This window comes from Limulus polyphemus, unplaced genomic scaffold (genome assembly GCF_000517525.1).
Source record: "Limulus polyphemus unplaced genomic scaffold, Limulus_polyphemus-2.1.2 Scaffold520, whole genome shotgun sequence".
In the NCBI taxonomy this organism is placed as follows: domain Eukaryota; kingdom Metazoa; phylum Arthropoda; class Merostomata; order Xiphosura; family Limulidae; genus Limulus; species Limulus polyphemus.
Window position 1 is genome coordinate 402,111 of NW_013666130.1, and position 18,475 is coordinate 420,585.

The 18,475-nt window shown below is 33.9% G+C and overlaps 1 protein-coding gene across 1 annotated transcript in view; it reads right to left on the minus strand.

Moving 5' to 3' along the window:
- LOC106458824 (E3 ubiquitin-protein ligase TRIM9-like) overlaps positions 1-18,475 on the minus strand; it is a 68,481-nt gene that overhangs the window by 15,367 nt on the left and 34,639 nt on the right. Inside the window, exons 2-5 of the mRNA XM_013918372.2 lie at positions 9,244-9,339; positions 6,873-7,106; positions 4,157-4,313; positions 1,500-1,639 (exon numbers count right to left, since the gene is read on the minus strand). Of these exons, the coding sequence (XP_013773826.1) occupies positions 1,500-1,639; positions 4,157-4,313; positions 6,873-7,106; positions 9,244-9,339 (627 nt within the window). The remainder of the gene's footprint in view (positions 1-1,499; positions 1,640-4,156; positions 4,314-6,872; positions 7,107-9,243; positions 9,340-18,475) is intronic.

Below are 18,475 nucleotides of genomic sequence, written 5' to 3' on the forward strand. Positions count from 1 at the left end.
AACACCCTGATTGTAAGGTGGAAAATTATCATCAATAAGAATGGAGACTATGTCGTTTAATAAATGTTTTATTTTGATATATAAGTTGTTCAGGTTTTTCATCTAAAAAAAGGCAACATTAATTTCTTGACGACCTAATATAATGTCGTTGCCTTTCCACTTATTTCATATCAGTTTAGCACAAACTGGCTAAACCTAACCTAAACTGTTAAAATTACTTAATATGAAAGCTAAAAGTCAAGCTCTTTAAATACACAGTGAAGAAAATACTAACAGATGGCAATAGAATAGAGACATTATAAAAGAACAAATCAAGGGATAGAAGGGAAGAAAGGCTCATTAAAGATACAGTAGAGAATAATAGGTGTAGAAGCTAGAAAATGAGAAGCTCATTAGACACACAGAAAAGAAAAACTTAAGGAATCAGAGACACAATGGAAAAAAATAACTCCTTGGAGACACAGTAAAGGAGCAAACGAAAGGATAACAGGGACAATGGAAACAGAGAAGCTAGTTGGAGACGCAGTAAAGGAGCAAACGAAAGGATAACAGGGACAACGGAAACAGAGAAGCTAGTTGGAGACGCAGTAAAGGAGCAAACGAAAGGATAACAGGGACAATGCAAACAGAGAAGATAGTTGGAGACGCAGTAAAGGAGCAAACGAAAGGATAACAGGGACAATGGAAACAGAGAAGCTAGTTGGAGACGCAGTAAAGGAGCAAACGAAAGGATAACAGGGACAATGAAACGGAGCTTATTCAAGGTAGATGAATGAGCCAGATTAAAAGAATAGCAGAAGAAGTATAAGAATAGAATTAAATTAGAGGTAGTATCTTTGTATTCGATCGTTACTGAAATGGTGTATTCCCAGTTAATGTTACTTTACTGAAAAAAAAAACCTGAAGTCAATAATGGTGTTACATCTTGTCCTGTAATTGTGATAAGTGTTTTATAATAACACATATCAGTAGATTTGTGATATGACAACAAAGTAACTATCACATCATCATGATAGTCTGTGCGCGATATAAAAGTCATGTCCCGTCAGATAAGGCATTCTACATTCTAAATTAGCCTGGTGCATAGAAATACCACTGATTTTATAAGAAAAACTATCATTCAGCCAAACGTTATTAATAAACCAAGAAAATTTAAGAAAACAGACCTATTAATAAGGATGTATGACTGAATGATCAGTTGTAAGGTAATGGTGGTGACGTTAAAACGCTCTGACAGCTAGATATATATAAATAACAAATGTTTCGCCCCAGGGGTCACAGTTGATCGTCCTGCCTCCTGGGGTAAACTTGGAAACCGCATTACTCATTTGTGAGTAATAGTGAGTCATGGAGCAGGTTGAATGGTCTTTGTGATGTAGCCTTGGAGGAAATTTAGTGGGATCATAGCAGAAGAATCAATGGGTTTAAGTTTTTCAGACTCTAGTAAAATTCCGACTAAGAAACTATTTAGAGATTAATGTCGAAATTTATTTACTTACCCTGAATTCTTCTGTATCTGCTTCAGCTATTTCCAACTGATAGAATTCAACAAAGCTACAAGCTTGGGGTTGCCATGCTACAGTAATGGTGTTGTTCTCTGTTGTACATTCTTCCGATATTAAACTTGGAGGGCCTGGCGCTGGAGCACAAGAAGCACAAATTTATATTAGAAGTGTACGTAAAACACACAAGTACCAATGATATTGAAAACTCAGATGCTTTAATGTTCTAAATACCTAGTCAAAGATACTGCTCTTTGAAAGAGAAAATTAGGTTAATCTGAAATTACAATATCTTGAAATATCTAAAATGAAAGGAAAATTATCGTGAAATTTTTTTCCATTTCTCTTCTTGATGTAAAAGTCATACCAAGCGTGAGTTGAATATCCTGAAAACTACATGACGGTTCCCTAAGAGCCGACTGACATTTAAAGTGTAATGTTTAAATTACTTAACTAATTTGTTAACTCGGTCTATAAATGAACATAAAGCGTCTCATTAGCTCTATACTCAATGCTTATCAGAACAAAACCGTTCCCTTCAAGTCTTACAAAAATTGGATTCTTACAAAAAGCAATTGTTCTGATATGAATCATCTAGGCTTTCTGACGTCAATGCTGCCAGCACAAATAGATACATTAAGTTTTAAGGTGTTCCATGCTTGTGCAGGGGATATGTTAAATTGTTGGTCGTTTCTTTCTGCTAAATTAAAGAAACCTTGCTACTGAAGAGTAAACAGATCTCTAATCACGCGTGAGAAATCTAGACCACGTTAGAAAATAGAACTGTTATATGAGGTTATAATCTAATTATTTGTCATTTTACTGGGCCTTTTCAGTTTCATTACAATATAATTTAAGCTTGACTCAATAATGGTAATAATTATAAACATTCTGAATGTAATGAAATACAGAGCAATGGTTTACACCGTTACAGTGTTTCGTCACCAGAAGGTGGTTAACACTTCGTGTATGCAAAGCTGAAGACGATAATCTTTTATTTGGATAAGCAGGCTTTAGCACACAGCTGGAACTAATCATGTGACTTAGTTTATGTATTGCACATCATAAACTACAGAGAATTGTTTCCAGATAAACTGTTGCACAACTTATGTACTTCATGTTATTTTAAAGCTCGATTAATTATCTAGTTACAATTTGTCATTGCAGAAAAACTTTAATGCTACTTCTGTCTAAAAATATAAGGTGATATTGAAAGATATATTAAGTATTTAAAACATATTTTAACTCAAATGACACTTTAAAAGTGATAAACGTCTAATAAAACTCATTATTGTTTGAACAGTTCTTATTTGAAGATAAATTCCAACGAACTATTTAAGAACACAAATTCTCAAAAACATTGAACTTTACTTGTTCAAATTACTCATTCTATATATATATCTGAATACAGATGCATAAATAACCCAATGCAGATACTTTCTTAATATATAGAGTTATTTGTATACATCCTATGTTCTGTATCTGTAATAACTGTGAGGTATGTCACAGCAAGACACTTAATAACATTACACTACACACTTTGGAAATTCATGAGCTGCAGGTGGCAGCACAGTAGCGAACATTATACTGGGTTTTCTTCGCAAACCTTCGAATGTAATGTCCTTTCGAACAGGTTCCCTGACGTCTATGGATTACTGTATTACAACCCTTGTGACGTTTTTCTGGGGTTATTCGAAAGTAACCTATATACTATACAGGAGCTTGAGAGTGTAGTTATTTGGGAAGTGTGTGAAAGTCTTCAGGAGCCAATTCACAGTGTTGTACGCTATAATACGTCACGTGACATCACAGCATAGAAGACATATAGCATGTCATTTACAGTCTACTGAATCTCCCAAGTTTCGAGCAGTTCACTCTCATACGAAAGTGTTGCTACACACGCAAAACTTATGAAGTACAAACTAATCCTGTATTTAGTAGGTGTGTTAACTATTCCGATATATTATTTTATAACTTAAGTTTACGTTTTTTCTTATAAGTACAATGTTATGAGAGTATACCCAATCTATCATGCAACATGTTTCTTCATTTTAGAGATTTTTGTTTTTGCCAATTTCAGCCTTTAAAACATTAATGAAGTGACGAATGTAAGATAGATCTAAGTAGCTTACATCGTTATTTACTAGATAGATCTAAGTAGCTTACACCGTTATTTACTAGATAGATCTAAGTAGCTTACACCGTTATTTACTAGATTGATCTAAGTAGCTTACATCGTTATTTACTAGATAGATCTAAGTAGCTTACACCGTTATTTACTAGATAGATCTAAGTAGCTTACACCGTTATTTACTAAATAGATCTAAGTAGCTTACACCGTTATTTACAAGATAGATCTAAGTAGCTTACACCGCTATTTACTAGATAGATCTAAGTAGCTTACACCGTTATTTACTAGATAGATCTAAGTAGCTCACACCGTTATTTACTAGATAGATCTAAGTAGCTCACACCGTTATTTACAAGATAGATCTAAGTAGCTCACACCGTTATTTACAAGATAGATCTAAGTAGCTTACACCGTTATTTACAAGATAGATCTAAGTAGCTTACACCGTTATTTACTTTCCTCACGCATCATTTAGTCGTTAACATTTAACAAAAAATATCCTTATAGATCTAAAAAACGTTACCTTTCAGTTGGGCAAAGGTCATGTGTTCAATACTGTGTAAGACGGAGAGATGGTCAAGGTTAAGGTCAATTTCGTCTGAAGCTCTTGGTGTGAAGGTCATTTCCTTATGCCACGCCATGTCCACGTGCGAAACCCTGTCTACTAAAGATGTTCCAACCTATCATAAATGAGAACAGAGAAAGATTCTACAATGTCTTCCTGTATTAAAAGCATTAAGAAATCAAATAATGAAATCTAAACAAAAAGACATGAAATTAAACACAAAGTTCAAAATTCATTTTGAAATCATAAAATAGGTTAAAATAATGAGATATCAGCAAATGTCTTAAGTTGGATGAGGTAGCAAATATCTAGCTACAGTGTGGTATTACAGATGAATACTAGAGGGATACTCAGTAGAGTGCATACCTCAGACCCGCAGCGTTGATCATATTAGGCCCTCAAAAAATACGAAAATGTCTCCATATGTCTGTCGTCATTAACGGACCATTTTTAGCAGAACAATGAGGAATAATATTCTACATACGCCCACCAAGTTCCGATGATTTTTGACTGAGTTATAGAGCAAAAATAGTGTGAAAAATCGGTTCTCATGTTAACAGACAGGGATGTTTTGGATTTTCGTGACCTTGCTGTGATCTTGACCCTCCAAAAACTAATCACTTCTCTGATAATGGATTTGACTTTTGTTAAAGTGTTGTATTTCAGTTTCAGTATAAATTATCAGCTGCTTATTACAAAATAGATTAATGTTCGTTAAATATTTAAAATTATATCCACGGAAGATTCCTATCAATTATGGCCAGGTTCGAATCCCCCTCACACCAAACATGTTTGCCCTTTCAGCCGTGGGAGCGTTATAATGTGACGGTCAATCCCACTATCCGTTGGTAAAAGAGTAGCCCAAGAGTTGGCGGTGGGTGGTAGTGACTAGCTGCTTTCCCTCTAGTGAAAACTCCCAGTTTCACACAGAAAAAATATAATTTGGAATTCAACTTAAAAGTAAGAAAACGTATCAAACTATTAGATTAGAAAGGCTAGTAATTTTTTGGGAAAAATGTTCTAGAAAGTTAAATCAAAATAACCATGAGACTTTTAAAGTTGTTGTGATCACTAAATATTCACGTATTTTTGATACATTCAAATGGTAGTTTAAATATGAAGAAAATTAATTATAACCATGAAAATTTTAGATTATACCAGTAGAAAATTACATACTAATTACTTAACAAAAGTTTTAAGAAAAGGTTAACGGATTTAATTGTGTTTTAATTAGACAAATTTGATGCAGATTATGTAATAAAATGTTACTCTCAGTGTTAATCGAAGAAGGTACTGTCTGTAAAATAATTTTTGTAGTGTGGATTCTGAGTGAAACCAAGGGCTAAAGATGGTCGTCATAACGGCTTATAGGTGTGGAATATTACTAACGTTTCTTTTCTCATATTGGAGAAAACATGGTTCATACCAACCATGAAATCATATACTTACGTAACTGTGTATCATGAAACAATGAACGTAAATGAAACTGCATACCAGGCATTATTATTTGAAATTAATCCGCTTTTAAATAATCTTGATGTCGTCAGTGTATATATATTGATGGAAAATGTTACTTTAATCAAAGCAAATTAGTTTTATATACATATTAAAATAATTGTTTGAGCTGTTCCTTTCGTTATGCTAATCAAAGTAGTAAGGTATATGAATACATACCTATATTGAGCAAATTATAGATATAGTTTTAAAACCATAATGCTCGACTCAAATATTAGCTCAGATCAAGAATCGGCACAGCTTGTTTGTGATCCAGAGGGAAGCCTAAGGGGCCTGTCCCTCCCCTTTTTGGCGACAATAAAATAATTTTATGTGCAAATATTCATTTTATGTATTTGCAGACTCATCATGCTCATCTTTGGTTTGCATTTATTTGGTAATTAATTCCTTCAGCCGTATGCAAACGTATGGTGAACAGAGAGGAGGGAAGGCTAGTGAAGCCAATATAACCCCCGGACCCCTCATAAGATTTCGCTCTCGGATCCCTTCGCGCCCTGTTGTTGCCCCCTCCCCTTTCGATCAGATCTGGATCCGTCACTGGTAAATATAGTTATAAAGCCATAATGTTTGACTTTGATATTATCTCACATCCCTGAAAGTTGTCTTGTCATGAATCGGGCACAGCTTGTTTGAGTTTGTTTTGTAAATATAGTTATAAAGCCATAATGTTTGACTTTGATATTAGCTCACATCACTGAAAGTTGTCTTGTCGTAAATCGGGCACAGCTTGTTTGAGTTTGTTTTGTAAACATAGTTATAAAGTCATAATGTTTGACTTTGATATTAGCTCACATCACTGAAAGTTGTCTTGTGATGAATCGGGTAGAGTTTGTTTTGTAAATATAGTTATAAAGTCAAAATGTTTGACTTTGATATTAGATCACATCACTGAAAGTTGTCTTGTCATGAATCGGGTACTGTTTGTTTTAGTTTGTTTTGTAAATATAGTTATAAAGTCAAAATGTTTGACTTTGATATTAGCTCACATCACTGAAAGTTGTCTTGTCATGAATCGGGTACTGCTTGTTTTAGTTTGTTTTGTAAATATAGTTATAAAGTCAAAATGTATGACTTTGATATTAGCTCACATCACTCAAAGTTGTCTTGTCGGGCACAGCTTCTTTTTGTTTGTTCCATTTAGAGTTACAGCAGTTCCTACCTGAAGAAAAGCTGCCGCGTCCGTCTCCTTCAGCGCCTCGATGCAGAACTGCAGCAGTCCTGTCGTTTGTTGAAGCTTGGATGCACAAGTAGCGATTTGTTCCCGGATAATTTTTATTTTTGAATCTCGTTCCTGATGGACAAACTCAAATAACTGGAGTCTTCTTCTGTGGATGGCTTCAATCAGAAGGTCACAATCAGCAGAGATCCTGTTTTCAAACTCAACACAGTTGTCCTAGAAGTAAGGCGCAAAACAACAGATCAGAATGTGTTAACAACCCAGTGACTCAGTGGTGAGTCCAAAAGCTTAAAACTGGTTTCGATACTTGTGGTGGGCACAGCATAGATAGCCCATTGTGTAGTTTTGTGCTTAACTAAACAAACAAACAGACTGTGTCAAGAAGTTAGATCCAAAATGGAACACAACTAAGGTGGTAGAAAGAAGAGTAAACAGAATATTTTACCGAAGTAATATCAGATAAAAGAGCTTGTTGTAACAACCATATTTAGAGCTGATAATAGTCATACACCGCTGTTGTGTTATAAACAAATATTGAAATTTTGAGTCACATGCAAATACAATGAAATTCTTAACCCTTTACACGATATTTTACTTACTTTTTGCAAGCTCTGATACTAGTTCTGTGCCATTTAGGTTATTGGTGCTTTGTAGATAAATAGATTTCAAAACTTTGTAAGGTTATCCGAGTAAAACATTTTCGTCAAATTTGAGCGGCTTTTGTTGAATAACTTTGCACATGTGGCTTATACTTACACCAAATGAGACTCCTATTTGTAGATTGAAAGGATCTATCAGTGTACTAAATTTGAAAAAAAATCCATAAAGCTTGAAAATGTTTTTCTATCAAATAACATTTCCGTACATTGGGTGAGAAGGAAAAAAAGGAAAGAAAGAAACTCCATCAAAATTGAAGATGATATACCTCAGGTATTTCTTAATGGATTACCTTGAAATTTGGTATGTGAATTAAGAGTCCAGTAGAGCGCATCCACCGAAAATATGTTATTTTTTGGATTACCACAGTCCGAGATACAGAAAGTGGAAAATCATTAAACGATCATTCCTTTTAATAACACACACTGTGTCATGCAGCAGGTTATTTTGGCCGCACGACACAATACCGTGTGTCTTGATTCTTAGAAGTTTGGTTTGTTTGTTTTCACTTTTGCGCAAAGCAACTCGAGGGTTATCTACGCTAGTCGTCACTAATTTAGCAGTAATATACTATAGAGGGAAGGCAGCTAGTAAACTCTCTACTTAGCAACTATATAACTTCTAGAACTAAAAATGCACACAAAGAAATAGAATGGACTTAATTATAGGTGAATAAAATGATAGATATAAAATACATTAGTCTACATATCTTGGGATATTTAGAAAGATATTGAAAGTTTTAAAAAAAGACAACTTCCATTTTTAGGTGTTAAAATATTATTGCGTCATAATAATAATCAGAGCAAGTTAATAAAGACAAATTGGCAGATTTTATAAACCTATAAATTGCCACGCCTATTTTAATGTTAAAGCTAAATTTTCCAGACCCTCCTTTAATTTATTTGGAAGAGTTATATGGAATTTTAGTAAAAAAGAAAAGAGAGAGAAACTGATTTTAGGGTTAAGAGAATTACAGTTTTTCGTAATACTAACATATTGTCCAGAAGGCCTTGTTGATAGTAACTTCAAGCTGGGCCTATAATTATTTTGTTTCATATTTTTACAAGGAATTACTCATTGGCTAATATTACAGCTGTTAATTCTCGCCTTTAGTTGTTTAAAATTATATTAGAAAATAGGCAGAAATCAATGCTGAGTAAATTGTTGATAATTACTCCCTATCGTAAAATTAAAATAAAATTAATAGAACAGGAATTACCATTCGTACTGTAAAAATGTACAAGCTGAGTAATTTTAATCATATAATAAATACTTGGATATTATGAAGTATATTATTGTCCGCCTTTAAAACATTGTGTTAATAATGTGTCCAATAAACATGTCGTAGAATAGGAATTACAAAAGCGGGATAGCTGTAAGTTTACGTACTTACAACGCCAAATTCGGCGTGTTCGGTTTTCAACGTGGCTTTATGTTCAAATAAACAAATATAGATTTTTAAAAACAAAAGGGCTTTTTATCAAAGCAGAAAGGTTGAATATTTTTCAATCATTGTTGTTAGTGGATCCTACAAGTAACCTTCTTATACACGGAAAAACGCGCTACTTATTTTTCACTGCTTCGGTGTCATTTATGCGTTCAGAGATGGAAAATGATAACATTTGTTACAGAAAGGCTGGAAGATCCACTTTATTCAAATAATAGTAATAATGTAACTGTTATAAACTTTACTTACAGGTACTTTATCTACCATCACTTTCAATTTCTGAATAAACTCAGTCGCTCCTTTGGCTCTCTCGGACAGTGCTTGAAGAGACTGGGATAACTCCGTCTGATAGGGATAAAAAAAGGAACTAATTGTGTTACTATAGTGATTAAACTGTTATGCAGAGTAATTCAAATAAAAATGTCAACATAGAAAAGAATAATTCAGAAATCGAGAGGCATAGGAAGAAAATTATTGGTGATGTAAAATGAAGTGTTCTGAGCTTACTTTGCAACAATGTTATTAAGGTCATGTCCTTCGGAAATTTTATTAATATGACGGTAAATCCCAAATGTCAATGGTAAATATATAAACTTTATATATACAACTGGAACACTTTCAGCCACAAGAGTAATAAACTCATTTCTCAAGAACAATAGATATAGGCATAAATGAATCATTTTCATGTATATGGAGTTATCGGGAACCGTTTCGTCTAGACAATCTGGTGACACCTTTCATACATTAGGACCATGTTAAGTTATTCTTCAACTTAATAATATGCGAGTGCGGCATCATATTTGTGTGTTACTTTAATCAGGGAGTTTTTATTTTGAAAAACTTTGTGTAACAACCTTTGCTATGGTCGAATTTCAGTCTCTTGTAAGATGAATGCCATCCTTCATCAGATGATATGAATATATGTCAGCGGCTGTGTACTACAGGATCATTCGCGCATAGACGCCGTGCTGGTAGACCAAGAACAGCAACCAGTATTGACAATGAAGCCGCCATATTAGCATCTGACACTTGAAGAGTACTTTAAACACGGCTGTTGATCGTTTACCAGCATTTTTGTATTACCATTAGGATGTTCACTTCATCTACATTTATACCGTTGTGACTTTGAAGCGATTCTGGTTTCAAATATTTCCATTTACACGCTTGGAATTAAAATTTCTGTAAAAGATGCATATTAATGGAAGTTTTAAAGTATGTGACTTGAAGTTGACTTTGAATTGCCACAATAATATCGTCACAGGGTAAGCCCACAATACTTCCTTCCACTTCAATAAATTATTTTCCTAAACCTCTCGATTTTTAAACCACTTGTCTGTCAATGGATTTCTCAATCACTCAATATGTTGTTATTTTGGTACTTCACTATGAATACGAATATAGGCAGAATAAATAATTACATGACAATTATGGCATATATCACTAACAAGCCAGATCAGTCATGAACTTCTGCTTTCTAAGATTACTTAGTTACAGCTTTTCTAGAATTACAATTGCCACAAAATATCATCAATGTGGCTTTTTACACACTTAAATAAAACAGCTAATTAGCACAGTCATTTATACACGTAGAAAGATACGTATATGATATTATGTAAAATAACAGTAAAATGGCCTTGTCACACTAGTAATATTATTTATTATCAAAGAAGATAGCCTCCATAAGTTACATTAATCCTTCTGTTTCTACGAAGCTTCTGCTGAACATGAAGTTTGTCGTAGTAACATGCAAAGTTTTGGTTAAAATGTAACAGCTAAATAAGATTTGAAGGTGATCGTCAAACAGCTGATTAAATTAGTTTTAAAATGGGACACTAATCCATTAAGATTGTACTCTGAGGTTATAATTAGAGAAGAATAACAAATAACTTAAATTATACTTTTTATTCTTACTCTTAGAGCAGAATACCGAACAACTTAGGTTGTACTTCTGGCCTTATTGTTAGAGTAGGATATCGAACAACTTAGGTTGTACTTCTGGCCTTATTGTTAGAGTAGGATATCGAACAACTTAAGTTGTACTTCTGGCCTTATTGTTAGAGTAGGATATCGAACAACTTCGGTTGTATTTCTGGCCTTATTGTTAGAGTAGGATATCGAACATTTTAGGTTGTACTTCTAGCCTTATTGTTAGAGTAGGATATCGAACAACTTAGGTTGTACTTTTGGCCTTATTATTAGAGTAGGATATCCAACAACTGAGGTTGTACTTCTGGCCTTATTGTTAGAGTAGGATATCCAACAACTGAGGTTGTACTTCTGGCCTTATTGTTAGAGTAGGATATCGAACAACTTAGGTTGTACTTCTGGCCTTATTATTAGAGTAGGATATCCAACAACTGAGGTTGTACTTCTGGCCTTATTGTTAGAGTAGGATATCGAACAACTGAGGTTGTACTTCTGGCCTTATTGTTAGAGTAGGATATCGAACAACTGAGGTTGTACTTCTGGTTGTTGAACCATAAATAAATATATGGATTATCCAGAAAAAATGCTGGCACCAATCTGTATTTGGTATCGTTAGAACAGTAAATTTTGCTCTATGACATATCCGAAATCCACAAAATCTACTTTGGGAAATCGTTTTGCATGCAAATCAGCTAAAATAACCCTCTTTTTTACATATTTCTCGCATTAACTTAAATAGAAAACTAGGTCTTTTGTTCTTATTGTTAAAGTAGAATACCAAACACCTGAGGTTGTACTCCTAGTGTTACTGTTAGAATAGAATACCGAATAACACAGAATGTACTTTTGGTCTTACTATTATTGCAGATTATCGAACAACTAAGGTTGTATTCTTGGTGTAAAATACTTAATAGCTCATGATGTACTTCTGGTCTTAATGTTAGAGTAGAACACCAAACAACCGAGGTTTTACTTTTATTCTCATTGCTAGAGCAGAATACTCAACACCTTAGACTGTATGTTTTGTTTTATTGTTAGTATTAAATATAAGGTAACTGAAGATGCATTTCTGTTCTTATTATTAGAGTAGAATATCCAACACCATAGACTGTACTTTTGGTCTTATTGTTAGTATAAAATATAACATAACTGAAGTCATACTCCTGGTTCTAAGATATTGTGTTTTATAATTAACTGCACATTACAACGTTTATTTAGTAATGACTATCAATTTAATACAGGTGACATGAACTCGATTTCATTTAATCCTTATGATTTATTGTCCCGCCTCTTTTTTTGAAAGCTCCGCGTGTTTTTTGTTTTCAAAAAGGCCCCAAAAATAATCAATTTACTGCTTTTTTCGCTTATGTTTTTTGTTTGTTTTCTGTAAACTCAGTCTTTGTATTGACTCATCTTAATAGCTGTGCTTTTCTCCAGCTCCGCGCACAGCTTTCTCCAATTCGATCACTGGTTGTTGTTGTTGTGTTTTAACTTCCACGTTCGAACACTTGTTGGAAGGCCGGTTTCACAACATTATATCTTCTATACTACAACCAGATGATGATCTTTCAATAGTATAAAGTATAACATCAGTGAACACAAAATGTTTTATTTTACACGTTCTTAATTTTCTTCTTAATCAAATTCGAAAGCGTTTTAACTTTCAACTCTGGAATTCACGTGACCAACTTAAACATGCTACAGGCTGTAAATATTCCAGTCAATACACGATATTTATATTGAATCTTTAAATCATAGATCCGGCATGGCACTTAAAATACGTTATCAATCTTCAAACTTTGAAAAGGCACTTGTGACATTTATTTTCACTGTGTATTATAGGATGAAACTATTTTCGAAGAGTAATACCTTATATTACTACTTGGCTTTGTTCGTACACTTCGTGATAATATTGTTTAAATCAGTGTATTCATTTCCTATTAAGTATTTAGCTTACATTAAAAATATGAATGTTTATGCATGAGAAGATATAGTGTCATTATATATATACATATGAGTATGCTCACTTTTATATTACACTTTTATGTACATATTATATAAAATATATTTCATAAGCCTGAATCTTATAGTTCAAACTTAATAATTAAGGCCAGAACATATTAAAACAAAAAATTGGTTCAATTTGAAATGTTGCAGTTTACATAAAGATGGGCAGTCATATTTTTTACAAACCACCCTTTTCAAAAGAAGCTTTATTAATTCGAATCATGTAAGGAAATATAGCTTTCGACTAGTATTGTCGTCGAGTCTCGCTTAGAAAGAGAATAAAAGAAAGACAGTCTGATCCCATGCTCAGAATGGGAAAGTATTTAGTTGTTGTCAGTTGAACCAGTCCAGATGGATATAATAATAATATCTTTGTTGTGTTTACTCTAAAATATTTGTATAAATTACCTATTTTGAGTTGCTTGCCCAAATATAATTTTTTCAAATGGAGAAATAAGTTAAATTTTAACACATTCATAACCTGAATCTGAACCGTTTCTTGCTTTACCAATACATTTCTTCAAAATGTAAAATATTGCGCTAGCATGCTCTTATACTCTCGAAATAGGAAGATTTTCGCATCGAAAATTTTTGTAACGTAATCGACTCAGAAATAGTCACTTTTACACACCACTTCCATTTCAAAAATCATCACAATTCAACTGAATTGGAACAAGAGGGTCGGAGATTCTAATCACGGGACACGGGAAAGGCCAACAGCAAAGTGATTGGATAAGCAAATTGTGTGTGTATGTGTATAGTATTCAGTTCATTAGTGTGTATGTTTGTAAGAGTGTGTGTGTGTAAAGCTCAGTTCAGTGGGGTGCATAAATAAAATACTTCGTTCAATCTATGTAGCTGTTTTACATTGATGCACAAGGAAATCTATCAGCCTTGTATGTTGACCAGGCTACTGTGGAGTGTAACTTTACATCACTCTACTACGCTATTTTATTGCATTATGATATTCATGATACCAATAATAAGAGGAAATTTTCATCATTAATTCACAAATTTAAGCAGAGACTTGAAGCAGACTCCACTAATGATAGAGAGTGTAAGAGACTGATAGAACTTGCAAATTTTCCAGATAACCACCCTTATCCAAGATAACGAATGTTGACTGCTAAATCTCGGTATTTGAGCCGTAGTTTATTTACGAGTGAATCATTGCGCGTAATTTAAATAAAAGTAACTTAAAGGAGCCCTATCGGTTTTAAGTTAATAAATATAAGTCCAAGTTATCACACTAAGTATAAAAGTTGTAAGCCCCTATAAAACTGATTTTTAACTATTCAATTTTGTATAGCAAAATAATAGTTTTGCTGGGGAGGGAATATAAAAAATATACTCAATATACCTTAATTTAAAGAAAGAAAAATCACACAGTTTTCTAGAAGATGGAAAGGAGAACTTGTAGAAGACAGCCAATATTCCAGTGGTTATTAATATGTGCCTAAAGTAACCATAATAAAGTAACACAAACGAATAGCGTAAAGTCGACTATTTGGGTTTTGGTTTTGTTTTTCTGGGAAGTTATTTATTCCACAGTCAATACTTGCAATATTATATACAAAACACAATTATAAATATCAAGACTGGTATAAAAAGTAGTCGTTTAACTATGTTTCTATAACCCTTTTGAGTTTACACTGACTTAGTAAGTATAAAGGCAGAGATTCGATGAAATCACAAAATTTTGCTGCAGTTTTCGTACGTTCGTGTAAGGTTTGCTAACTTATAAAATTATTTGTGTTTTCAATCTCATTTATATTTGCATGTGGAAATTCGATAGTTATGTGTTTAATTTGTTTGTAGTTAAGCGCAAAGCTACACAATAAGCTATCTGTACTGTGCTCACTACGGGTATCGAAATCTGGATTTTAGCGTTATAAGTCGTCAGACGTACCGCTGTGCCACTTGGGTGCAGGTTTACCTCAGATAAATGGGATTGAGTTATTGCGATTGTAAAACACTGGAAAATTACTCATACAACAAAATATTTTTCTGTACAGACAGCAATGCTTAGAAAATATGAGTATGTTCTAGACAAGAACCTAACGCTATGCGGATTAGATTTCTCACAGGTCTCGAACGATGGATCGCTCACTGTACTTGTCGAAAAGGATAAATAAAACTTCCGATTTTCTAGCAAGTTGGTTATTTCAATATTCTTAAGATAGAATTGAATTTTATTAATTTTAAATGCCATGGAAACACATTATATTTCTCAAAAAAGGCGCCATAGACCTCTTTTCTTGATAAGTCCTTCTATCTTAAAGCATTAAATTCAGTTTCCAAAATCTCGTAACTTTAACACATAGATTGAACATAGATTTTAGAAGTACCTATAGACGACTGATATTACTCTGAGTTTGGGGCATAAGCGTTACACTCTAGATGGCGCATAGAGCTAGATGATGGGGTTATCTGGTCGTTTAGTTAATGAAAACGTCCCCATTGATTCTATTATCATCATTTGTTAAAAGACATGCTCACTCGAATACTGATTGGCTTAATTTTAATTAATGCTAATAAGCCGTTAACTTCTGTATCCACTAGGCCGAGTGTTAGTTGTTATCAAGAATATATTTAAGATTAACGCCTTAGTGAACACTGAATTACAAAATCTCTATTCAGATGATAATAAACGGGATTGTGCTGTTTATGAATACTTTCACCCCGTTTGTGTATATGAACAGAACAGTTTAAACTGTTGTGATCATCTGTTTACAAAGCGACGAGATGGACAAGCTCGTCATTGATTTACGATTCATTATGTTCATGTATTTGGATGATGGTTAAAGACATTCTGAAACATTAGAAGCAGTAATAGGCAGGTGCAATGGAAATAAAACTTTAAACGAAACATGAAAATTTCCATCGTGGTTTTAAAGTAAAAACTACATCATATGAATCAGGCTAAAGTAATAATCGAAACATCTGCAACGTTCTGATAAAGCTGAACCGTTGCATCTTTCTATTACTTTTTAACCCTTTATTTAGTCGTCTTTCGTGTAATTTACTCTTAATGTGTAAGGAAGAGCTTTAGTATTATAAGAACGATGTGCGCATATACAAAAAACACGCACGCAAATATATATGTATGTAATTAAGTTTAACTTTGCAGAAAAGTAAAAAATAAACTGAGAAATGTACTTGGAAAATTAAAAACGCAGACACAAAGCAAATACCCAAATATCCCATCCTTCATGGAAGCTATACTAATAGTAAAAGGTCGGGTTTAGTATAGTAATACCTTAACATGTTGGTATTTATATCCAAGCATCATATTCGGGGCTGGAATTCTAACTTTAAGGACAGTTTTGATGTCTCCCCCATTGATGTTTTGTATTTTCATTATTGTTTTTATTTTATTTATTTATTTTTTGTAAGTAATCACCCTCTCAGATCTGGCTGCAGACAGCGGAAGATGGTAAAAATGTGGGACCTTGTGAGCTAGAGCACCCACCCACATCTGGCTGCAGACAGCGAAAGATGGTAAAAATGTGGGACCTTGTGAGCTAGAGCACCCACCCACATCTGGCTGCTGACAGCGAAAGGTGGTTAATATGTGGGACCTTGTGAGCTAGAGCACCCACCCACATCTGGCTGCAGACAGCGAAAGGTGGTAAATATGTGGGACTTTGTGGTTTAGAACACCCACATCTGCTCTTTTGTTTCTTTCTAAGCATGTGAAGACTGTGACATTGAGGTTAAACTGGAAAGACAGTGTACCATAACGCAGTTGAGGTCTTACTTCCACCAGTACCTCAAAAAACCAGGGCACATTACATAATGATCCATCCGTTGATTTATGCCTAGGTATTGGATGTTTTTTTGTGGCTGTAGTTTTTTTCCATAAAATTATATATATATATGTGTGTGTGTGTGTGTGTGTGTTTCTTATAGCAAAGCTACATCAGATTATCTGTTGTGTTTACCGAGGGGAATCGAACACCTGATTTTAGCGTTGTAAATCTGGAGACTTACGAATATCCCACCGTCGGATATACATGGAATATACTATATTTCTACTTTAATTTAGATGTTTGTGTGAAGAGTGAGATTGTTAGTACGTCAAAATGACGCAATATCTAGAACTTTCATGAAGTTTAAGGCCTCTGTGTGGTACATAGGAATACGAATACAATACGTATATCAGACTGGGTGAATTATTAAATGGTTCAGTTCAGTAAACAGTGTGAGTTAGTATATCTGTGAGTATTCTAGTAAGTTAGTCAGTCATTATGATTATTATCGATTGCAGGTTACTTAGCGTGGAAATTATACAACTTGCAAGGGAAATTATATGTAAGTTAGGTATACAGCAATTTCAGAGTTTCTGTTAAAAAGTTCATTTGTGAAGTTGTTTGGTTATAGCTACCCGTGAACGTAGCCTGAATGCTACTGAAGAAATAAATTAATTTGTTATCATTTTGCGGACAGGACTGGGCATTATTGTAATCAAATAATCCAAAAGAGCCTGCTCAATGAAAGGAAGATGTAACAACACTTATGTTAGAAGTGGGTTTATTTTGGTGCAAATAAAACATAATTTTGAAAAAAATTTCTCAAGATGATAACAAGAACACGAAGCAAGATTAAATTTTGTTGGAGATGATAAAATGGTGGAAAGAAGAAGAACAAAAAAAAGAGACAGAAAGAAACTAAAATAATGTCAAAAAGAAAAAGAGAGAAAAGTAAAAGAAGACCAAGAGGAAATTTATAAAAACTTAAAGAAGAACAAGAGATAAGAGGTGAGCATTTAAATAGAAGTAAAAAGAAAGAATGCTAACTTCGAGGACAGTCTCCGCCGTTGATGTATAGTGTTCAAATTATTACCTCACTTTGTATTTTTTGTATTTTTTTTTCGCGAGCAATCACCTTCTCACAGCAAAAGGTGGTAAAGATGTGAGACATTATGTACTATAACACCCACATCTGATTTTTTTTCCTTTTTGTCTAAGCATGCGAAGCTGGTGAAATTTAGGTTAAACTTGATAGACGGTGTAACCACAACGCAATTTGGTTCTTCCTTCCATCGGTACCTCAAAAACCAAGTCCGCTTCCTATGATTTATGCCCCAGTGTTGGATATTTGTTTTGTGGCTGCGTTTTTATCTTTTTCAAGTATATTTTCTCGTTTCTCTAAATATTTTTTCTTTTCATTATGTACAAAGTGTCCCTATAGCGCAGTACCGGGTTCGTTCCATTGCCTGGTCCCAAGTCCAGGATGAGAAAGGAGGAGGGTTGGGCGCGGGACTAGCATCCCCGCCCCGTAAAAACCAACTTGCTAAAAAATTACTGCAACAACAAAATCTTCCGTAGGCGAGGTGTTGTTGGGGCCCTATGCTGCAGTGGGAGTCTACGGGGATTATTATATATTCTGTACAAAAGTTAATTTAATTATATTTCATCTATGTTCAGATATGTTTTGTAAACTTCACGCTATCCTTCCTTTTGATGTAATCTGTTTGAATTTTGTTTTGTAGCTTACTTAAAACCAAGAAATAGATAGAATGCCTCAAGAAGGAGGTGTATAGTTG